The following is a 25,405-nucleotide window of genomic DNA, read 5'->3' as shown; positions in this document are numbered from 1 at the left end:
AAGGCGTTCAATCGTTCAAAATCGTGAAAGAATAACTGCAATGTATGCGCTGCACAACCATAACATTGTATATGATTATAAATAGATTCAGATTTTAGAATTCTCCAGGCTGCTTTCATGTTAGCGGCATTATCAGTAACGAAAGAATATACTTTTACCGGATTCAATTCATGAATTACATTTTTAAATTCCTGGGCAATATAATCTGCCGTATGGCGATTTTCCTCAGTATTTAGAAATTTGTAGAACACTGGAACAGGCGTCATCACCATAAAATTAATAATACTCTCGTTTCTAATGTTGCTCCAGCCATCTGATACAATTGATAAGTAAGGAGCTTTATCTATTATATCTGCAACTCTCACCTCCATATCACCTGACGCTTTGTCTAGAAGATATCCAGCCAGCTGCCTTCTCCTGGGTAATGTGTAAATAGGACGTATTTTTTTAAAAAATTCTTGGATGTAGGGATTTTCAGTGATGTGGAAAGGTAAATTGCTCGCATATACAGCTTTTGCAAACAATTGATCCAGCTCATTTTTTTCTTTGGGATTAATTCTATCTATGAAACCGGTTATACAAGATTGAGATTTATATTTAATCGCCTTGCTTGTAGATTGATTAGAAATAATGGAATCAAATTCTCCTGAGTCACAAGACAAAATATTGTTCATTTGATAATCATTCTCACTAATTTCACCCAATTCTTCATTAGAGTTAGACTTAGAAGTATTACAAATTACATTTGTGATATTTTTTGTAGAGGTTGATATTTTGGAATTTGAATAAAATTTTTCCTTAATTATAACAGGGCACATAGTACAGCTGCTTAATAAATGTTTGACCATTCTATCAACGTGGGTGATATAGGACATCTTGCAAAACTTGCACACCGCTTTAACTGATTTACCATCGCGTACTTCTTGAAAATGTTTTCAAACATGATGCTTTGGTTTGACCATAATCCCTAATATATATAAATTTAAGAAAAAATGATTGTGATTATTGTAAAGTTAATCAATCTTAACTATTTTATAATTATCGACCAATAATTCCAATAATTTCTTAATATTATAAATATAATATAATATATATAACTTTTTACCAGAATTGAATAATATTCCGTAAATCTGACCCGAACAATTAAAATGAAAATTAATTTTAAAAACCAAATATAGCAAGTGTAAGTAAAACAAATGAGAATTAATATAATTTATACTCGGCTAAATATTAAATAAAATTTAAATTTATTAAAAAATAAGAATGAAAAAATTATATTATGATTATAATAAATCGGGTATTTTTATTTTTTTTAAGAAAAATGAATTGAAAAAAAATAAAGAAGGCGAGAAACGGCAATGATTAGGCAAAAAAATAACTAAAAATATTACTATATTTAGAAAAATTACATATTTATATTTTAACAATAAAAAAATTCTTTTGTTTTTAACAATTCATGAGACAAATAATTTTTTAAATAATTGTAACCTAATAAGATTGATAAACATGCTTTTAATGCATACTAGTTAATTATATCAAAATATTTATTCGCCATTAATATTTTAGAGTATTTGACCGGTCAAATACACCTCCGGTCAATTGACCGACATGCCAACCCTGTATTATTTTCAATTATAAAAGAAATTTAAACAAAGTAAATGTCTTTTAGTCAAAGTGAAGAGTATAAGATAACGTTTACAGCTAGCTTCTAAATATGTAAACTCTTAAAAGTATTAATGAATGAATCGTCAATCTATTAAAATGCAGGCGCGTATGTAGGAATTCGCTATGAAGGGGGGGGGGGGGGTAATTATTTTTCGATTTATAAGACTAAATTTCAGAAATTTATTAGAACTAGGACTCGTGACTATAAAATTTGAGAATTTTTAATACACATATTCAAATATAAATTAATGTATATAATCGAAGTATGAATCACACTAAAATAAATGTCTCGAAAAAGAACTGACAAAAAAATATAATTTTTTAGGCATTTAAAATTTGATATATAAATTTATATTATATTTAAAAATAAAAAAAATGTTGTAAATATAAATTAATGCACAAAAATTTCCTAAGAATTATTGCGTGTATATAAACTTGCAAAGTATTCATGAAAAAAAAATGTGTAATAAAAAAATGAGGAAAAAATATAATTAAAAAGCATATTATATTTATAATGTAAAATTTAATTTTTCAATGATTTCACCAGTGCTTGGTATCATCCTTCTATGTATATTAAGAAGAGCTAACACCCATTCAATATATTTTCAAAGGTAATACTTTTCACAGATATGTTTTTATTCTTGTTAAAGAGGAAAATGTTCTTTCATTGGTAGAATACTAATGGATAGTTGCCAAAATATATAATAATCGAATATATATAATCTCCATAATCATAACACGATCGTTTTCGTATCTCCCTAAAGTATTTTAAATTTAAGGAGACTATATAGTGTAATGTTAATTTTTTGCTCTCTACGAGAATCGAACCCGAGCCTCCCGTTTCAAAGGCATATGCTTTACCGCATGCGCCAACTTGAATATAATATAATTTAAAATATTAATTATATAGATGTTGAAGGGTAATTATTTAGTTTGTGTGTATGGTATTAAATATACTTTATTAATAAATTTTATATAAATATTAAAATTTAAGAGTAAAAGAGGTAAAATTGTTCAATGTATACTGTGAGCATGTATTAGAAATATCAAAATTTAAAAATGTGATGGAAATCATATTGAATAAAATTTAAAATAGAGGTGCTTTAAGATTTTTGAATTTTAAATATGGGTTACAGATTGGTCTGAAATTTTTTTTGCAGACAGCCAGAACTGATCAAAAAACCATGTGTTGAAGGGTAATTATTTAGTTTGTGTGTATGGTATTAAATATACTTTATTAATAAATTTTATATAAATATTAAAATTTAAGAGTAAAAGAGGTAAAATTGTTGCAATGTATACTGTGAGCATGTATCGGAAATATCAAAATTTAAAATGGTTTGTTTAAAATTTAAATTAGGTTGAACATATTTTCAGAATGGTACTTTAATATGTATTCATGAATTTCATATAAATACCAGGAGCTCAAATTTACCCTTCATTTGATTATAATTTTGAAATTAGACAGATTTAATTCTTATAAGCCCCTTACATCACACCTATTTTTCTGGATCAAATAAATTATTTGGGTTTTCCTGGGCTTGGGAAATATTTTTCACCATTAATATGGACTTGGACATAGCTTGAGAAACATTTTTCATAATTATTATAGTCTAAGATTCCTGTAAATTTTTTAATTTTAAATATGGGCTAGAAATTGGCCTGAAAATTTCTTTTGAAGACATGGCAAGGCCTGATCAAAAACCAAGGCCCATGCAACTTTCATATTCTGATTGTATTTTTAAATGCATTGTGACTTTTTATATATTTTATTTCAGTCCTCAATTATCAAAATTATTATGGTCTTTTGCGGGTTTGAGAAAACCAAGTGCGAGGGCCTGGCTTGGGGATTTTTTTAATATTAGGCATAGGTGTAATATTTAACACAGAATATTTATATGGCCCTCAGGTAAAATCTAATTTAAATATATTTTTATTCAAAAAAATAGTATTCACTCTTAGTCTTAATGGGTTGGCCTTGGTTGGAGTGAGCTAGGTTAAAATAGACTAAAAAATAGATATGGTTTTTAGAGATTTACCTATCTCCAGGCTTGGAAAATTACTATCGGTTGGCCAGGTTTGAGAAAATTTTTTTATAAAATTATTATAAGGTGTGCTGGGCTTGGAAAATATTTTTATAAATTATATTGGGCTGGGCTTGGGTAAAATTTTTCAAAATTATTATGAGCTTGGACGCTTGAGAATTTTTTTATTAATTATAGGTCAGACATTGGCCCAAAAAAAATTTTTTTGCTGGCCTGGGCTTGACCTGATCAAATAACCAAGGCCCATGAAAATCTGAATTTTGATTTTATTTTTAAATTCATTATGATTATTTAAATATTTTATTTCAGTTCTCAACTACCAAAATTATTATGATCTTTCATTGGGCTTGGAAGAATTTTCATAATTGATATGGCTTTTGACTTTGCCTGGAAATTTTTTTTAATATTAAATATTAGGTATAAGTAATCAGTAATATTTAACAAATAATATTGGTATTATCAAGTAAATGCTTTAAATTTATTTTTACTCAAACCATAGCACTTAGTTTTAATGGATTATACCTGGCCTGAAGGGATGAGGGGGTAAGAAGAATAAAAATTGGATATTATTTTCATGCATAAAAGTAAGAAGAAAATTTTCATTCCCCGTCATTTTTGACGGGCTATTTACTAGTTTTTATATATTAAGAAAATAGCCTAATATATGATTAAAATTATTCAAAACATCTATAGAATATTTTGGAATATTATCATCCATATTTAAACTTTTATAAGATAGTTTGCATTCAGTTAGTAATGCCTCATGGAATAATTTAATATCCTCATAATACAAATCTTCCAAATATTTAAATTTACTTAATCAAGATTTAAAATAGATTCGGAAAGATTCTGTTGTAACAATATTTGCAGATTTTTAAGTGCAGCTGATTAATAAAGAACCTTTTATTCATTTGAGTTATCAAAGTATCCAAGAGGGAGATAAAAAGATTTATTTTATAGTATTAATCGGCTGACCCTATATTTATAATGAAACGATGGGTTTACATTGCTGCTAGTCGAGGTAAACAAATATGAAATTCCTAGAGCTCTGCTTTTGATTCAACAATGACATCTCATTTATGAAATTCGTTCTAATTTCCTTAAATTTCAATATAATGTTTTCATCTATTCTCATGGTCTCAATCAAATCTAGTGTTGTTTAAAAGTTCGATTTTTAAAAATTGCCAACCCAATATTTTAGCCAAAAAATATATCAACAAGCCTCGAAATTTTCTTAGCAAAATCATCAGGCTTGGTAATATTTTTTGGCTAAAATATTAGGTTAGCCGTTTTGAAGAATCGAGCCGTTTACAACATTAATCAAATCGATGTCATTTTTTAAAAATATTTTACTTTGGTTTTGCAATAAAAAAATTTCAGGTAAGAAATTTTAAAATGGTAGATAAATATAACGGCAAGGAAAATTTGAATTAATATTAATTCATAGAATACATTAGTAGCGTATTTATTTCTGCTGTGAATGTGATAAATAAATGTAAATTGTAATATATATGCGATGAGGTAGGAATCAGTAATATTTTTGAAAAATATTTTACCCGGCATCTGAATTTTCCGGATAACCGATAAAATATTTATAAATTTACAAAAATAAGTCATATGTATTTAAACTATATGACTTATAATTCTTTCTTCCTAATTATTCGATTTAAAAAAAATGTTTATGAAAATTCTCTGTGAGCCCTAATTGAAACTTATAAAATGCAGTAAATATAACCTGTCCAAGTTCTTCGTTTAGGCTTGAGGTTCGAGCGGTAGCGTATGTCATACTATCCTTGTCATACATGTCCGCGTCCTGAGGTTAAAATATTTTAAAATTCAAAATTAATATTTTTTACCATTGGAAAGAAATTAATATCTTCAAAAAAAATTGTATGTATATTTAATGATATTTTTATATTAAATAAATATCATGGCATTGTTAGTAAAGAATAAAAGGTGAAAATAAAATTTAAAATGGTTTATTGTAATTAATAGATAAACACTGTTAAATTAATTAATTTTCGTTGTAGCTCCCCCTCTCGCCTATGTTTTGTCTTCACGGTTAATTTTTGGTCCCCAGAACTCCCTTTCATTTACATAACAAAAAAAAATATATCCTTATTTTATTATAAATTCACTAACCACGTTGATAAAATAAGCCTGGAAAAATCTGATAACTTCTACCGTGACTTGCAGGCTAATAGGGATCAGGTTATTGTACAGGATGACGAAGGTGAGAAAAATGTAGCCAAAGTTACTAGCCACCATTTCTTATAATTGATAAAATAAACTCATATTTAAGCAAATAAAAGAAGAAAATTGTTTCAAATGAAAGATTTTGAATCGATATTTCTAGCTATTTTGTTTTTAAGAGTTAATATCATGTCATCTAAACAAAATGATAAATTTATTTTTACGGGATACGCTAAAAATATTTTTAGGCAGAATCCGAAGCGAACTAACATCCAGGAATAAACCATTATAATTTCATGAACCTTGGGTTACACATTCTATTTTTGTAATTAGTTATTTATTTATTTTTCTAATAAAATATAGTCAAATAATACGTTTGCTAAAAAAATTCAAAAATTAGTAGATACCAGTTTTAAATATTATTCACAACTTTAATTAAAGTGGGTAAAATCAGGACAAATATGAATATTAAATTACCAGAATATTTCTTTTCTCTGACGTGGGCTCTCTCCTCGGTAGTGTTGGTAGCGTATACTTCGTCCTCCTGACCATCAAAATTGTTGTAATAATTGTATTGATTGGACGTATTTTTATCCGTGTTCGAGTCTAATGGCCGTCTTTTCTGAAATCTCGGCAATAAATTAGGGTTGGTTTTCCACCAATTGGCTTTCGTGAAAAATAACGAAAATTTTAGGGACCAAAAGTTTTTTCCCTTTGAATTATGACAAGCGCTCAATAACTTAGAATTTTTCAGAGAATTCTTAATTAATAAATCAAAATTTTTTAATTAGACAGGTTAAAATGTAACGTAATCAAAACATATCTCATTTTAAAAATGTGTTGCAAAGATTTATCAAAATTAATAGATTGAATTATCACGAGGACTAGAATCATATGATAAAAAGGCCCTCTAACCCAAGGAGAGAATATGATGTGTGTAATTGAAATTTCGGGGGGGGGGGGGGTAGGATATTTGATTAGTATCTATTTAATAATTGAATCATGGGGGAGGAACTCCGCATGATTGGCTTTTAACTAATAACATAAAATGGAGAAAGGCGATTAGAAAGAAAAATGGCTGAGCTACAGAACAAAAAGAACGTAAATGATTGTGTAAGATATCCAACCCACCCCTCCCCCTTATTTTTCTCAAAAACATTCCAGGTAAGTAATTTAGCCAATATATTAAGTCATTTAAAATATAATTAATATGTAATAAAATCCAGTCAATTTTCAAGTAATGAGGAATAAAAATAACATAATAAAGCTAGTAATGTATAAACTAATAATAAAAAGAGAATTTACGGGAAAATCCAAGGTACCAATCTTTGTCTAATCTTTTGTGATTATAAATAGTGTTTCCTAGAGCACTTATCAGACAAAGCGAAATCAAGATGACGAATAGAATTATGATCTTTGTCCCCAGATTGTTTTAAAATGTTTTATAAGGAATGATTAATTCATAAATCATATTGTGCGATAAAAGAATAACATCATTATAAAATTGTTTTAATAAGTTTTATTAATTTTCGATTTCAAAAATTAAACGAATCTGAAATACAGAATGTTGAGGTAGCTTTCAATAAAAAAAAAGTTACAATTAAATTAATAAACTAATCTCCTTAACAACAACGACTCGTTACTTTTTGAGCAGAAAAATAATAGATTCGTTACTTTTATTACTTCTTTATAAGTTACTGAACTGGCTTTTTAAAAAGTAATAATGCGAAACTTTTATCTATATATTTTTTCCTAAATTAATAATAATTTGAGCCGAGTTTTCAGATCACATCCAACAACATAGATTTTATGCTCTTTCTTTATAGTTTTATTTTTGAACATTACATAACCTTGCTTTTTTTCAAATTTCATCAAGAATCTCAAATTAAATTTATTAAAATCAAAATTTTATATAAATTTAATGAACAAGGTAAAGATAAATGTAGCAAATTAATCTTTTTCATGTTACTTTTTTAAATTTTTGCACATGCGCACCGCGCGAAAAAAAAACTTAAATAAGAGGCGTGTATTTTTTCATCTTTAGCCATTTTGCGAACCAAAAACTAACAAAAAATTTATCATATTATATATTTGGAAATGTTAAAAAAAACCTGTCTATTAACTATTTTGTCAATTGAGGATCTTTTGAGGGATGGCAACATGGCATTCTTTCATTTCATCAACAAAAAAATATCAATTATTTAACGAATTTTCATGCAATTGTAAAAAGAAAAAGAATTTAGCATATTATATTTTTATCAGCAATTTATATAATTTACGAGCATGATTTTCGTTTCGTGTCCAGTATAAACGCACACACCTTTATAAATATAAAATTAATATTCAAATTTTAATTATTTATTTTTTTAAATATTATTAATGACCAATTTTTATAAAATCCTTTCAATAAAAACACAAAATTTCTGAATAAAATTATACAGAATATCGAACTTATTCCCGGTTTCGCTTGTGATAGTAGTATTTAATTTAAAATAAGATGATATTTGATTATGAACAGGGTTGCCAGGTTAAAATTTTTAAATTACGGAATTTTGCGGACCTCCATTCAGCCGGTTGAGGAGATGAAACTTATTTAACTCCCCATTTGTTACTTAGTTATACTTTACAAAATCACTATCATTTTATTCTTTATATTGCTTCCAAATTGTTTTTTTTGCGTTCTATTTCAAATGGTATAGTGTAAATTGCTAAACATTTTTTCTACCGCGCTCGTGTCGTGTTATTGGTAAAAACATATTCATCATTATAATTTAAAAACTAACCGCTAGTAGAAATAAGGAAAGTTCTCAAATTTTATTGATAATTTATTTATACAAAATAATTGTTTCAGCTTCTAAAAAGTAAAAAATTATTATTTAGATTTACCATTTAATCATGTAAGACTAAAAAAAACTATGTTGGATTTTTTTCTTAATTTCGAGGGATTTACATTGTAGGATAATTCCATAACAAATTGACCAGTGATTCGGACGACCATTTTATTTATAAAATAATTATTTTAAAAGTAGCGCCCTCTATAATTGTTTATTTATTCCTAAAATTATATATAACTAAATAAAATTTAAATTCCTATTTTCTCCATTAATATTTACTTTAATATTTAAATATATTGGTAATAGACATATTAGATTAGTTGATCGTTTTAAACACCCTGTATAATTGATTTTTTTATTCCTAAAATGATAAAAAACTAAATAAAATTTAAATTATTATTTTGTCCATTAATATTTTTACTTAACATCTTTAATGAGTTTCATCGTTTCATATTGGGTCCTTCTCAAAATAATTTTATTAGCTTAACCGGAAATACAACGACACTGAAGATATTTTTAAAATAATTTTTGCATCTTCTGAAGGAGTATTTTGAGGGCTAGAAAATTATATATAATTTGTTACTTTAGACCAAAATTGAGTAATTCGATATTCGTTAAAAGAGCAAAAGGCTCTCATCGAACTTTGAAGGTTCATAATTCGAGATATATTTAAGCTAGAGCATTAAAATTTTTATTTTTATAAAATAATACAATCTATTTAACCTTCACGCCAAGTTTCATCTATTTTAAAAATGGCATTCGAAAATCACGTTATTTTGGTCGATTTGTCATGGAATTACCCTGTTGTTACAGTAGCGATAGCTTTAGTGCACCACTTTTTAAAAAAATAGCGATCGCGGTAGCACATTACTAATTAAGAAAATAATAAATACACATAAAAATTATTTAAATATTTTTTTAATTAATTCTATAATCAAATTTTTTTTATTAATTTTGAAATTTATATTTTAAAGTTTGCATTATAACCTAGTTTTCAAAATAATTTAAAATGCCGAAGATAGAGATTGATATTGAAGATAATTTTGGTACAGATCATATCAACAAAGTAATTTCTCTGAAAAATAATAATATGAAATTCCTTTTCCCTAAATTCGCAAAATATTTTAGTCTCGATAAAAAAAATTAACTCAGGATATAAATTTCGTTGTGCTGTAAGGTTTTATCATCAAACAAGACTAGAAGCTTCAACTGAAGAAAAAACTAAACAAATTTAATATCAATGGGTAGCCTAATTTTTAATCTTTAAAATAAAATTTGAATCAAGGCACTGTGATGTTCGAAGTACAAGGTCATTATGAGTAAAGGACGTAGAGGGGACGAGGGTAGATATAGGATTTGGTGCGCCGACTAACTCAGGATTTAGATTATAAGGATTAGCCTTAACCATGGTGTACGTAGGTGGCTCAAGACGTAGAAGGAATTAGGCACAAAGTCAATTGATTTCTAGCTTTATTAATTTAGGAGGAAGGTAGAAGGAATTAAACACATATCAATTTATAGATTTATTAATTTAGAAGGAGGGAAGAAGGAATTAGACACAAGTCAATTTTATTATTAAATAATTAGTTAAAACATAAATATTATCGAGGAATAAAACGCAAACGCTCTAAGAATGGAAAAAGTAAAAAATAAAGAAAATAAAAGTGCTTAAACACACTCCCATCCTTATATAGGTTTTTCTTAATCGATGTATGTGCTTATATTTTTAAGCTAATAAAAACATGGAAAACCTGTTGGGATTGTTTTGTGTTCTTTTCGAACAACCAAATCCGAAGCGTCAAATCCTATAACTAATCTCGGCCCCTCTCCTTTACTAACAATGATCCTAATACTTTGAACTTAACAGTATCTATAACAGTTTTGGAGCAAGATGAATTGTAAAGGTTGATTTTCTAGCCCATTCTAAACAAGGTATTCAAATGGCCATAAAATATTATTTAATAATTCTATTGTAAATTAAAAATTACAATAAATTATTAATACTAACATCTCATTTTATCATCAGACTCATCTATTTTATGATAATATTTTATAAATTATTATCTGGATGTTAAACATGCGATTAAATACTCATTTATTTATATATTTATAAATATTATTTCAATCTTTCATATTTTGCCCAATTTTGAGATGATTTTTCTTATATATATTTTATTTTTAATTGAATAGTACATTGGCCTTAAGTGCTAGTGTTGAACGAATCAAATCTTACACTTTCTGCTGGACGCTCTACACTTGGGTATGACAGTATGGAAATGTTATTATTATTGAAATGCAATAAAAAAATTATATATATTTGAAATTTTAGTTATATTTTTTAACCAATATTTTTTATTTGTGGAAGAAGAGATATGTAAAAAATATTTTTTTAAAGATTCTAAAATGGAGTAAAAAGTTGCTAATAGCGGGCTACTTTTTATAAAAAATAGCGGTAGTGATAGCGCACTACTTTTAAAAGTAGCTTTTAACAACACTGGATTTGCGTAGAGAGTTCCTGCGTGTGTTTAGGATAAAAATATCACACTAGTTGGGGGAGACATGGTAACCCATGAATGGTCACATAGGATTGATCTTAAATTGAATTTCCATCTTCATGGCTAATATGTCAAACTGTGACATAAATATTGAACTGATCTAGATGTACTATTATCATATTTCATCAATACCCTTTCATTTCCTTGAGGTAATCCAGGTAAAAATTAAATTAATCTAAAAATTGAGACAATTCGGTTGTTTTTTTTATGGGAAGAAGATGAAACAAAATTTCATCCATATAAGGTGTTTACTATCTCTTAAACATAGCATTAGGGAGGTCCGAGTAAAAGAATGATATACATGACTAGACTTTTCAATTTGCCGGGGCTTCGTGGATAATCAAAATTTAAAATGAAAGCTCTTTAAAATTTTGAAGGGATTCGAGCCTCTAACCCCCCTCCTCTTAATGATGCCACCAGATGTAATCAAAAAAGTTAAATAATTTAAGATTTTAAATTCATAGGATGTGTTATGTAATAAATAGTGTTGTTAAAAGGCCCAACTTGGGTCGATTTTAACGGCCAGATTAAGATTTTAGCCAAAATAATATTAAATAAGGTTGGAGATTTTGCTCATAGATGGCAAAAATTTGGATTTCTATTTGCCAAATCTAGAGGCTACATAATTTATTATGGCTAAAATCTTAATCGGGCCGTTTAACAACACTAGTAATATGTATATATGTATGGTAGTAAACCAATAATCCACTTTGTGTTTTTAAGTTGAGATCCGCGCAATAAAAGTTGGTCGGAATTAAGAGGAAAGGGCCTAATAAAAAAAATATTTAAATAGAAAAATTTATAATCGATTCCATTGTTAGAAAAATGTCAAATTAGTACATGCCTACAATATTTATATTTTGTGAATTTTTGAGCATAAAATAGCAAACTTAGATGACGTCGCTTATAAACGCCTATAGCCATCCTAATAACTCCCAGAATCTCACCAAAATTTATTAATTAATATATAATAAATTTCTAGATTGATAATAAGAATTAGGAGTGAATTAAACATTTCATTTTAAAAGCCCCCTTTTTTTTAAATAAAAAATGAATAATGAAATCTAAGTGCAGAAATATTTTTTCCTTTAAAAACAAACAAATACGAATTTAATTAAATATAACTTTCTTTCTTTTCTTACCCTTTTTTAAAAAATCTATCATATTCATAAGTAATGTTTTTTTTAAAACTAATTAAGGTTAAAAATCAAGGCCATACAAAAATAATATTGTTTATTTACTATATACATAATTAAAAAATCTAAATTGATTTGTTACTTTAAAGGTATGTTATTTAATTAATAGTTTCATTTATATATTAATATATACATTAAAACTTCTCTAATTTGTGCATCACATTCATAAGGCATTAAAATATATGTTGCGCACATTAGTAAAGCAATTTATGAAATATAAAGGGCCAGTTGCATAATGTAAAAATATTTTATATATCTCGTATTGAAGTGTAAAAAAACATTTATAATTATAGATTTTATTTTGAACTCGAACTGTTAATAAAACCAAAATTATCTTTTATTTAACTTAAGAAAAATAATGTCCATTAGGAATATAGATATATTACGATCGTAATAAAAATTTTAAACATTTTTTTGAGCCCAAGAATTTTTTCAAAAAATTTAAAGAAGAAAAATTAAATAGAGAGTTTACTCGGCCCCTTCTATCCTCAATGAGCCAGTAAAATCGTAGAGAAACCGGGTAGGTTTTTCGCACTCTATTTTGCCCCTAATAGTTCTCAGGGAAGCGATGAAGCCAGCGTAAGCGTTGGTAGCCACGCTCCTGAGACTCGATTTCGAGGTTATGTCGCTTTTCCATTTCTCGGCATCTTCCGTTTGTCCGGATTGGGGAGTCAAGGTTTTAGCTGGAGGGGCCTGTCTAATCTTGAGGTTGGTCTCTCCGTCCAGATTGGAAGTTTGGATGTAACACATGCCCTCGGGCTCGCTAGAGGCTAATAGCACTAAATCAGCTGGGAATCTATTATCCTCACTTACTTTCACCAGATCACCAACAGATAACTTTTAGTATAATGAATTTTAGTATAAAGTTCATTTAAGAGGTGAGATTAATTTGGAATCGCAAGTGCGGGGAGATGAGTAGTATACTTTGTCATAGATCCTCGGTCAAAGGGTCTCCAAAATAGGAATCAAACCAGATTGTCTCAGTCCAAATCTGCCCGTAGAGAGGATTTATAATAACTTCATTTTTTATGGGGAAACATTTTTGGACTGAGCAAAATAGTTAATGAGCTTGGTTTGGTAGATTCTTTGATATTAATCCTAAAATACTTACTTATTTAGCTCAATATTTTTGGAGAAAAAAAAGAATTGTTAAAATATATTAAAAAATTTTTAAATTTTGCTTAATAAAATCTATCCTTTTCCTTCTTCCTTTCCAGGTTATTTGTTGGCTTTTAATTTATAATATGAAATGAGTGTAATCTAATTCTAATTGAGGATTTTAATTAAATTTTATTGCTTCATAAAAATATATTGATGACCAAATTTTAGCATAATATATTATATATAGAGTAAAGAAGAGGGAGGATATTTCAAAAAAAATTCACTTATTTTTTTCTTGTCTCGCCTACAATTATATAATTATAAATTCAATAAATAGTATTTATAGTATTTAATATATTCTTGTAACTAATTAAGTGATAATTTAAGTGTTTTTTGCTGTATATATCATAAACGTGTAAAAGTGGCATGTACAGTTCTATATATAACTAAACATGATCAAGCTCAAATGTTTTCCCATTATTTTTTTACCGTCGATTTCGTGAAAGATGATTCTAAGATATAAATACTATGTAATAGCTTAACATCTCAATTTTTATTTTAAAGAAGGAAAAAATTATCTAGGAATGCGTCATTACATAACCCTTTTTAGAGGGGGAGGGCGGGGGGGGGGGGTTGATTCCTGAAAGATTATATTGATTACATGTCAGTTCAAAGGGGTGTTATTTCGGAAAGTATTTGTCCATGAAGAAATTCGGTATAATTTGTTGTTGCATCTTCATCGTAATATATTAGATTATAACATAGGTCTACCCTAAAATAGATGGCAGTGAAATCAGAATAATTTGAATATCTAATTATTAACTACTGGTTTCAGAACAGCTATTCTTATAATTTATTTAGAATTAAAAAAGTGGTGCTGGCAATAAATCATTTAACAAAAATCAATGACAAATATTTGACTATGGTTAGTTTATTTCCTAAATCTGGCCTTCTACGATATGGACTATCTATATCTCCTGCCGAACTGAAGGTAACGCATTTTGTAAAAATTATCTTTGTCTTTTGTAAAATATTTCCATAATTCAGATACCATATTTAAAAAAATTCTTTTATTTATTTAAAAAAATTCTTTTATTTAAAAAAATTCTTTTATTTAAAAAAATTCTTTTATTTAAAAAAATTCTTTTATTTAAAAAAATTCTTTTATTTAAAGTATAAATCAGAGACGTATTTTAATTTTTTAAATATACCCGGGCCGGGCCTAAAAAAATTTTTTTAAACATATCCGGGCCGGGCCGGGCCTAAATAAATTTTTTTTGAATATATCCGGGCCGGGCCTTAATATTTTTTATAAAAATTTTTACATTATGAGTTAATGGTTATATTGGGTGATGGTTAACACTACCTAACAACCCACAGATCGATTTAATTATTAATTTCCTGCAAATTTATTTAAAGTATTAATATATTTTTTTTATAATTCATATCTAAATTTTTACAACATATTTTACCAAAACAATCAAATAAAGGAATATCTTAAATAAGCCCCAATATTCAAGTATTATTAATATATATTTTTTATAATTCATAGCGGCTAAAGTGGAGATCTTTATCTGGAGTGCTATTTGATAAAAGAATCCCACACAAATTAAAGGGAAAAATTTACAGTTTCATAATACAACCAACTATTCTATATAGTTCGGAAACATGGCCAACCAAAGAATCAGACGAGAGAAGTCTACAAACCATGGAGATGAGAATGCTGAGAATGATTACTGGGGTAACAAGAAAGGATAATGTGCGCAGTACAAGAATACTAAGTAGTTTAAAGGTAGTGCCCATTAAGACTAAGTTAATGGTAAACAGACTTAGGTGGTATGGGCACACAATGAGAAGGCCTATGAACTACATAGGCAATAAAGTTAGTAGTTTGGAAGTGATGGGCAAACGTAAAAGAGGAAGGCCAAAACTTCAATGGGGCCATAAAGTTAGAGCCAATATAAAGAAGTATAAATTAGATAAAAGAGATTGTATTAATAACATAAAGTGGAGAGAGATGTTGAAGGAGCTTACCACCAGAAAAGGTGAAAGCTAAAGAGAAGAAAAAAAATTTTTTTACCAAAACAATCAAATAAAGGAATATCTTAAATAAGCCCCAATATTCAAGTATTATTAATATATTTTTTTATAATTCATATCTAAATTTTTAGAATATATTTTACCAAAACAATCAAATAAAGGAATATCACTTCTTATAGTTTGTAATACCCTTCAAAGCGAAAAGGAGAAATAAAATTGATTTTACTTAATATAAAGCATTTTTTAATTGAAAAATTTGTCTTACACAAGTATCATTTTATTTCTCTTTTTCTCTGTCCCAAATTCAAGCAATTACGTATGTAGTCAGGGACAGATCGCAAAATGACGGAAAACTATATAAAAGATTATATTAAATTACAAGAGGCTCAGGAAGTAAATGAAATACCATCGACCAGTCAAATTACGACTGTTGTTAAACAAACTGAATCGTTTTATGACAAATGGGGCGATGGTAATTCTGGTAATATGTCAATACCCGATGATGAATATTATAATTACATAAATAATAGATAAAACATTTAAGGTGGATAATTTGTTAGAGTGGTGGGCGGCTCATCAAAGCGAATTTCCAATTTTAGCAAAATTGGCAATTCCTGTTTTAAGTGCAAGCTGTGAGCGGAATTTTTCCACTACTGGGAGAATTCTTGAAGAAAGAAGAAATAATCTTCAACCTGAAAAGGTAGATATGCTTCTCTTTCTTCATGATAATTTGTGAATTTTTAATATCTTTCTTGAGTATAGGGTTTCGTCAATCATGCTGGTTTTTTACTTTGCAAACTGTCAAATATTTATTGCATTTATTATATTTACCTTGAGTCATGAAAGTTTTTAATCCAACATTTTTTATTATTTTTTTTTACAATATTATATAATACAATTATCTTCTTTTGTTAAAAATTTATATTATAAAATAAATTATATTAATATTGTGCAATTAGATTATATTTTCAAAATACTATTTATTATACATGCATTTTTTAAATAGCGATTTATTTTTATTTTATAAATTAAATACAATATATTATATTCTCAAAATATTTTCCATTTTTATAAATGCAATATAAAATATAGTATATGCTCAAAATATCCATTTTTATAAATAACAGTTTTATAATTTTTATAAATTCAATATAATATTCTCAAAATATTAGCTTTTTAAATGTATTTTTTAAATAATAAGCGATAATACTCGCTGAAAAATATTGTAAAATACCTCATAGGTAAATTTTTGTATATACCAGGTCGAATATAATTTTAAAAAATTCCGAGCCGGGCTTGAAATTTTTTTTAAAAAAATATCCGGGCCGGGCCTTAAATTTAAATCCGGGCCGGGCCGTAAAAAATTTTTTTAAAAAATATCCGGGCCGGGCCTTAAATTTTTAAAACCGGGCCGGGCCGTGCAAATGGTACCTCTGCAGGTCTCTGGTAAAAATAATAAAATTGGCCTTATTATTTAAAAAGATTTAAAATAAATAAAACTTTGGGTGTTCCTTTCTATTTTTATAAAAAAAAACTTTTAAAATACTATAAATCTATTTTAAAAAAGAAATAAAATTTAAAAAAATTATTTAGAAAATATTATAATAATGTAAAATAAATATACATAACATAAAATAAAATAACAAAAAAGAGAAAAGTAAAAAGATCGGATCGGGTCGGGTTTTTACAGGTATCGGTCCGATCCGATATTTAATATCAGCACAGCCCTACTAAAAACTAAAGTATGGAAGGTTAATAATCAGGCCTCAGGCCATCATTTGATAAATTAACAAGCTCCAGAATGATTGGTATTCAGGCCCTCGTAAGACTACAGCCAATTATTGAATTAATTGTAGCATACCTTACATATTCGCCCTGACTATATATACAATTAGACCATATCTTCTAGAATAAACCGACTTTTTACATTTTATGCATGGATGTGGTTGAAAGTTGCGGTTACCTAAACCAACTCTACATATTTAATCCGATTAGAGGTTTCCTAGGTTAAAACTTGGCAATACTTACAATTATCGATAACCATTAGTAGAATCTATATTTGTATTAGTTGAATAATTCTAAAAAGGGGACTCGATGAGAGTACTTTAGAAATTTTTTATTAAAGGTTCAAAAATTGGTTAATGTGTTAAGGCAACAACCATCAATGAGTTGTTCATCGAACATGATGCCACAAATGAAGAAAAAAATTGATTAAAAAAACCTTTGGGGTGAAAGTATGTATTCTTTTAAAATATCTCTCAATCCTGACTAGTGTTGTTAAACGGAACCCAATATTATAGTCATAAAATATTATGCAAGCCTGAAGATTAATTCATAGATGGAAAAAAGGTTTGGATATTAATATACTTTGCCACGAACAGCTCATGGACAGCTCAGTTAGTGAATGATTTAATAAGATTTATTTTACTTTCATTATTAATTTAACAAAATTTCGAGGGGAGTTGAATTTAAAAAATGATATTTACGATTTCGATTTATTTAGAACAAGGCTAAATATATTAGATGGCGCCATCACCAGATGCTATATATTTATGTCTAAGTTTTAAAAAAAAATTTTATAGAATGTATTAAAATATGTATTCCCAAGCCAAAAATGAGAACAAATGGTCTCCTCGTATATTTTCCTCAGATGGAATTATATGTTCCCTAAATTTGAAAGAAGTTCTATACCGATAAGACTGTTCAATAAATGTTGCATACATGAGAAATTTTTTAAAAATGTCTTAAAGTCATTTTAAAATCTAGTTAAAATCTAGTTTACACAGTACGGCGTATGGTGGATGATTTTCAATATATATATGCATAAAAAGTGGGCAGCTATTTGGTATCCTCCTATACTACCAAAGCCTAGTTAATTAAAAATAAAATTTTTGACAAATATACCATTTTTAAAAATCATTGTTTCAACGTTTTAGATATGACAAGAAAAATATAATACAGTTAAAACCTGTCTAATTAATTTGGGCATAGTTGTGGTGACCAAGATTTATGCTCAACTTAGCAAGGCATTTTTATTGATACCAAAAATTTTGGTCAAATTAGGGAGTTGCCTGAATTATCAGGAACCCAAATTAAGCAAGTTATCATAGTAATATTTTATTGTAAAATAACATGTATTTTGAAAAATACTTGATAATTCGAACCACATTTTTTAATTCCACAACAAAAAATTTCTTTAATGCAACAAAGGAATTAACATGTATACCCCTTTATAGTGATAAGTTCTTAGCCTTTTCAAACGAATATATAATTTATGTATTTTTTAAAGATTATCGCCAAACATATTTAAATATAAAAATTATGTTGGCTCAAGCTTTCGGTCCGGACCGTTATTAAAAATTAAATATTTTCTAAAATTCATAATAAAAATTTTTTTAATTACTAATAAACATCTTTTATTACTATTTTCAAAATGAAATCGAAGTCGATCAAATATTTTATAATAAATAAAGTTTCAAAATTTTTACAAATTTTAACGAAATTGTAGGTTAAAGTTAATTTTTGAAATTTTCTGTAATTATATTTTGGAAATGAGTTTTGAAAGTTTGTATATTTATTTTTTTGTCGTTTTGTACACAGCCTGATTAACCTCTCCTTATCTGCTATAAATAAATATAAAATGTTCTGCTATTAATTTGATTATTTTATGAAAAGTAGTCATTTAATATAGCTGTAGAAAGTAAAACATATACTTTAACCCTTTGAGGGGTAAGATACCTTTGGGAAACCAGCATTTTAAAATCATATTTCTGCCACTAGCGATGGCTAATTCATCTGAAACAACAAAAATATTAAAATTAAATACATTTAATCATTCCAACATTTATTAATTTTAAATTTACTACAATTAAAATTTAAATAAAGATAAGATTTAATATTTTTTAAAGCTATAAAATTATTAATTTTGATGAACAAAACATATTTAATAAGATGGAGGTAAAATCAATGCAACGTTCCTTTTATTTAATCCTTTTTTAAATTGCGACACCTCTGATAGGCTGTGAGAGGTAGTATCAATACTTTTTTTGAAAAATATTTTTGAAAAATTTAAATTAAATTTTATTTATATACTAAATAAAAATAAAACTTTTCAGTGAAGATAAAACATTTCATAGTTCCTTATTTTAGTTCCACTCTAAATGCCCTTTTTCCGCTGAATATGGCAGCATTTATAGTAAGCGCGAAAATAGATACATATGGTTATCCATAACGATGAGAGATATCACGCTGTTTTTGCGCTTACTATATAAGTGCAACCAAGTTAATTTTATCCATTCAAAATTTTGGGTTATTATTAGTATAGTTTATTTTTAAATTTAATTTCAATAATTTTTTTATATATTGAAATTATATATTTTTTTACGCAAAGAAAAATCAATAATTAGTTATGGAGTGCAATATACTATTTCTTTAATAATAATTATAAATTTAAATATTTTAATATTATAAACGCTTCTAGAGGAAACGCATAAATTTAAAGCGTTTAAAAGCGGAGAATGTTAAAGACCAAAGAACGTTTTGTATATTATAAAAATTTATAAATTTTTTTTAGTAATAATTTTAGTTTTGTATTAATTAAAATTTATTTATTTTAAATAAATATTACACAAAAATCATCGATTGATTTTATATGATAAACCAACTTAATATTTAAGCATTGGTATTATTATCAACATAACACTAGACTCGGCCTATTCAAAACGAATAGAATCATAACGAATAGTAAATTATTTGTTTTGTTTAAATATTAATAAAGATTTATTTGATTGAACGATGGAATATTTGAAATTTGAATAACTTGTTCTATTCAAATCGAATTATCAGAATAATTCAATAGAATATTCGAATTATTTGGAATAATTAATAAATGTTATTTAATAAAATGTAATTATGTCATAGGGATGGCAAAAACAAATTTTTTTATATTTAAATCAAATTTTATAATTTAATAAAAATAATTTTAATAAATAAGCCCCCCGCCCGAGAGTGGTAAGAAAATAGTTTCCTGTTCGGTGTTAAACTAGCAGTATTGAAATGGCTACAAGTAATTTACCATAATATTATCAATATTTAATATATTCCTATTTGTGATTAATTAATTAATACATTCTGAATGTAATTTATCATTAACAAATTAAACTACATTGTTAAAATATTTGGTTTTTTAAATTAAATAAATATTTTTTTTACAAAAACTAGATTTGATATTTAAAAAATGCATCTGAATTACTTTTATCATCAACTAGTAGCATCATTTAGGGGGGGGGGGCGCATGAGGACTCGAGCCCTCTAAAAATTTTGATGTAATTTTAAAAAAATAATTTTTGAGTCTGAGATTGTAAAGGCAAAACAAATATAGAATAAATATTTATTAAACTGGAATCTTCTTTTTAAAAATATTAAAATGATTTTCATAGGAGTGTATTACATTTCTACCAAATAAATCTTAAGAATAATGCAATATTATATAATAATATATAATAACAAAATTTAGCAATTAAAACTTATATTATATGCAAAATATAGTAAATAAGGTCTAATAAAATGATTTTATTTGAAAACAAAAACTGGTCATTATAAAAATTTGAAAATGTAAACAAAAAAGATAATTGATTTAAATCACGATTTATCAGGAGGCAAAATAATATAAAGGTTATAATTTGGTTTTAAATAATAAAAAATTTGATTATGTTTTAAAATTATACCTTAACATTTGCAAAAATTGTGAAAAAATGATATTAGAATCAATTTTTTCAAAAAAATATTTCCTTAGGTGTATCATCGTCCATTATTCGAGAAATAGTATGCCTTTTTTTAACCAATTTTCGGATTACAACATTGTGGGAGGATAAATATAATTTTTTTAAATAAATGACAAATGATTTTTGGAGATTTTAAAATTTTCTTATAATAAAGAATTCCATATCAGATATCTTAATGTACTATAACCAGTATCATGACTGGATAAGGGGAAGGGGGCGTAGGGGCTAGCACTGAAAAATTTGAAGAGCCCCTTCAAAATTTTGAAATTTTTTTACCACTAAAAAAAGTAATTTTGATAATGTTAGCTAAAAGAAAAAAAGATGATTATAAAGGGCAAAGTAAATGAAACAATACAACCCCCATAAACCTAAAAAGTGGGATTTAAAATTTTTTTTATTATGTGAAAATGATAATATTATTTATAATTATGAAATGTAAATGGGGAAGATTCTCCAAGCAAAGGTATGCCAGATATTGGGACTTGTGGGAATTCTGTTCTGTGCATGTTTCTCGCAGTCTCGTTGCAACACAACAACATTTAAAGTTATGCTTTGACAATTGATACTCAAGCAAAAACTTACTGGTTATATTAGCGTAAAGGGGATACAATAAGTATTCGTGGTTAGGGAAAATCGCGTCAAAAATGGCGTTTTACAGGAAGATCAAGAATTTTTTAAAAAAGAAAGGGGAAGTTTAGTAATAGGTAGATATAGGTGCAATTTTAATATATAAAAAAGGTAAAACAGGTACAGCACAGAGTTTACCAAATCCAGAAAGACTAATTTGCACATTAGCCTAAGTATGACAAAAAGGTCAGGTGCAAATTACCAGTATGTAAGGGCCTTACAAAAGTAGTGTGCGACAAATGCAGGGTATCATTATGATTTACCCAGTGAATAATTGTTTTACTATAGTTCATAAAAACTGATTTTTTTTAGTATTTGAATATCATTTTTATATATATTTCACCCTTATATGTGAGTTGTGTATTCTAGTAACAACTCCTAAAAACTTTAAAATATTAAAAATATTTGAGGAAAAAAATTATTACCTTCTAAAAAAATGAGTATTATAAATTTTTTGCCTTAATTGGTATAGATTACAATAAAGGGTTAGCTTAAAAAAATGGTAATTTGGAAATATTGAGCCCCCTGAGATTGTAAAGGCTAGTAACACCACTGAAAATAACTTTTAGAACTTCTCATTGCTTTTGAAATTCTTCAGTTTATTTATGTGTTTAGATTACTATTAATATTTAACATGTAATAAAATATTGAGCAAAAAAACAATAAGCTTTAAAAAATTTAAGTGGCAAACTGCCAATTTTATTTATATCTTGTTTCATTAAATTTAAAAAATTTCAATCAAATTACAAATATAGATAAAATAAATTTTATTATATTAATTCATGAAAGATAATTGAAATCTAGTTTTTTTTTACTTCTTTCCATTTAACTTTGATCCACATTCCATGTCTAAAAGCTAATAAATAGAGATTATTTTTTATCTTATTATTAATAATTTTACCATATATTAAACTATTGTTAACTTCTTTGTCCGATTTGTGCAGACGCTAAAGAATATTTCAAGGATAAGAATGAATATATTATTAATCTTACATAATCTTCTAAGAGTTGTTTAATCATTGAAACTAATAATATAAATGTTAGTGGAACAGCTGTTGTGAATCTGCCTGTTGGAGAAACTCCTGGAATTTGCTATATATATATATATATTATATAAATATAATCTCATTTAAAAGTTCATAATAATTACTTGTAAAATAACAATGAATAAAAAGAAGCAATTGGAATATATTTGAAATTGTTCCCATAATGATTTGGGTATAAATGTAAATATATTATACTTTGCAGTGCTTAATTATATTAAACAGTAAAAAATATTAATTATATAATGCAAATATAACTTACATAACTTTATTATCACAATATTTTACCCTTTGCAGACGATTTATAAGTATGTTTCTTTGATCTGAGGTTTCGGTGTTATCCATATTTTCTACTAAAATATTTTGAAAAGTATATTTGAATTAATGAACAGAATAATTATTTGAAAAAAAATTTTAAAATTATGACAGATAAATATCAATTTAAAAATGAAACATACATTCATACTGTTCAATATTTGAATATTGCCTTGAGACACTTTGAATTATTCTCCAAATATTCCACATTATACATTCCTAAAGATGAGAATTTGAAACCCAAACATATGATAGTGTAAAGATTCCTACGGCATATAATAAAAATCCACTGATAAGATAAAGATACTAATGAAAACGCTTTGTAAAAAAATAATTATATTATAATATCAATATAAAATAATTAAGACCGACAATCACAAAAAAAGAAAAAATATATTGCCTAAAAATAGACAAAATATTTATAAATATCCAAATTATATGTCATTGGCTGATTAAGAGGATTGGGACAAAATTAATAAAACTAAGGCGTCACCCTAGCCCGGCCTACAGCTGGGGAGAGTATAGCCTGGGATTCATAAATGGCACGGAATCAGTGAGCCATGAATCACAAATAGTGGTGAGTTACAAAGAGCTATGAATCATAAAGCATGAGATATCAAAGTTTTATAAAATTATAATACAATATAGGCATGGGATAGAGTAGGTAAATTTTAAAAATTATTAATGTATTCCCATATAATAAGTGAGTGTTTATCAATAGCTTATTTATTGTGCAGGAACAATGATAAATATAAATTATAGAAATATTTACTAATATTATTCAAATTGGGAATAAAGACGAATATTGTTCAGGGAACCAATTCTCAAGTTATTTTTATAAGATAGGATTAAAATAAAATATTATTCGGAGAGACCAATTGGCAAACCTTAAAAAAAATAGGATCCTTATTAAAAATATAGAATAATTTAAATAATATAAATATCGTACTATGTATTTTTTGTTTGAAATAAAATTTTAATAATATAAATAGAAAACCAAGTATCGCCTTTTTTATTGATTTATACAAAAAAATTAGTAGGTATAAGTAGCAGTATTGTTAAAAAAGGTAGGATCCTTAAGAATAGATATATAATTTTAATTAAATAAAAAATAAATTGTAATATATATCTTTCGTATTTTAGTCATCATTTACACTTTGGTAATTTTGTCATCATTTATACTTTAGTAATTTAGTCATCATTTACATTTTATTCATTTTTATAATTCAATCAAAATCCACATTTTATTTATCCGTGATCCGTGATATATAGCGCATATGCCCTCTGGCGTTGAATAAACAACAGAGCTACGCTAGGTATTCCTCATTTCCATCTAATTGGAATATAAGTTAATTTGGGAGAAAGTTTAAAAAGATATGAGGAGCCCTCTATACGTTTGCGGGCAAGCCGTACGTACTTGTACGCGCAACATTTCGAAAAAGTTACAGACGTCCATAGGCTTTAAGAAAAAAGAGCGGGGCAAAAAAGAGCCTATGCCCAAGAACTGCAGTATAAGCTAATTACTTTAAAGGTGGGTTGTGGCTGATTTTAAATTTAATTTTTTATAATTAAAGCTGTAAATTCATACTAAAAAAAAAAATTTAAGAGCATACCAATTTCATTTTGGTTTGTCCTGAAGTCCTGAAAAGGTTTGGAAAATACTAATTCATTATAAAAAAAACAAGCCCAGTTAAAATATTTGTCTTTGATTCTGAAAAGCTTCTTTATGGAATTTTTGCAGTTGTTTAACTTTATAAATAGTTTCATGTTTAAGTTTAGTTCCATAATATCTTTTATGGTTTTATAATACCATAAAGATTTATATTTTGTGTATTCTTTCCTATTATAAGTGTTGAGCCATGTAATGGCGTCATGAACTATATTTTGATCTGAGTTCCTTATAATGTGAGCTAGGAATTGAATGTGATGTTTTTTTAATGTAATATGTATTGGAGTGTGTTTTCATATTCTCCTTAAATTATTATTAGATATAGTACTTTAGGGTAAA

The 25,405-nt window shown here is 26.6% G+C and overlaps 1 protein-coding gene across 2 annotated transcripts in view; it reads right to left on the bottom strand.

The window, feature by feature from the left end:
- LOC135928498 (phospholipid-transporting ATPase IA-like) overlaps nucleotides 1–23,755 on the bottom strand; it is a 37,813-nt gene extending 14,058 nt beyond the window's left edge. The window contains exons 1-14 of one of the 2 annotated variants that reach the window (XR_010572357.1): nucleotides 23,541–23,755; nucleotides 23,345–23,435; nucleotides 23,190–23,289; nucleotides 23,033–23,131; nucleotides 22,941–22,986; nucleotides 22,855–22,895; nucleotides 12,961–13,325; nucleotides 11,991–12,061; nucleotides 8,183–8,223; nucleotides 8,015–8,071; nucleotides 7,209–7,317; nucleotides 6,381–6,569; nucleotides 5,853–5,980; nucleotides 5,446–5,523 (exon numbers count right to left, since the gene is read on the bottom strand). Coding sequence is in view for 1 of the 2 variants with exons in the window: in XM_065464961.1 (XP_065321033.1) it covers nucleotides 5,446–5,523; nucleotides 5,853–5,980; nucleotides 6,381–6,569; nucleotides 7,209–7,317; nucleotides 8,015–8,071; nucleotides 8,183–8,223; nucleotides 11,991–12,061; nucleotides 12,961–13,325; nucleotides 22,855–22,895; nucleotides 22,941–22,986; nucleotides 23,033–23,131; nucleotides 23,190–23,289; nucleotides 23,345–23,435; nucleotides 23,541–23,607 (1,482 nt within the window). In the remaining variant the exon portion in view is untranslated. The remainder of the gene's footprint in view (nucleotides 1–5,445; nucleotides 5,524–5,852; nucleotides 5,981–6,380; nucleotides 6,570–7,208; nucleotides 7,318–8,014; nucleotides 8,072–8,182; nucleotides 8,224–11,990; nucleotides 12,062–12,960; nucleotides 13,326–22,854; nucleotides 22,896–22,940; nucleotides 22,987–23,032; nucleotides 23,132–23,189; nucleotides 23,290–23,344; nucleotides 23,436–23,540) is intronic. The other variant, XM_065464961.1, reaches the window with a different exon arrangement.
- Between the last annotated feature and the right edge of the window lie 1,650 nt (nucleotides 23,756–25,405).

Source organism: Gordionus sp. m RMFG-2023, chromosome 4 (assembly GCF_954871325.1).
Source record: "Gordionus sp. m RMFG-2023 chromosome 4, tfGorSpeb1-WG-v2, whole genome shotgun sequence".
NCBI classification, from domain to species: Eukaryota; Metazoa; Nematomorpha; class Gordioida; order Chordodea; family Parachordodidae; genus Gordionus; species Gordionus sp. m RMFG-2023.
Note: the sequence above shows the minus strand (reverse complement) of the source record. Positions and strands in the feature narration are given on the sequence as shown.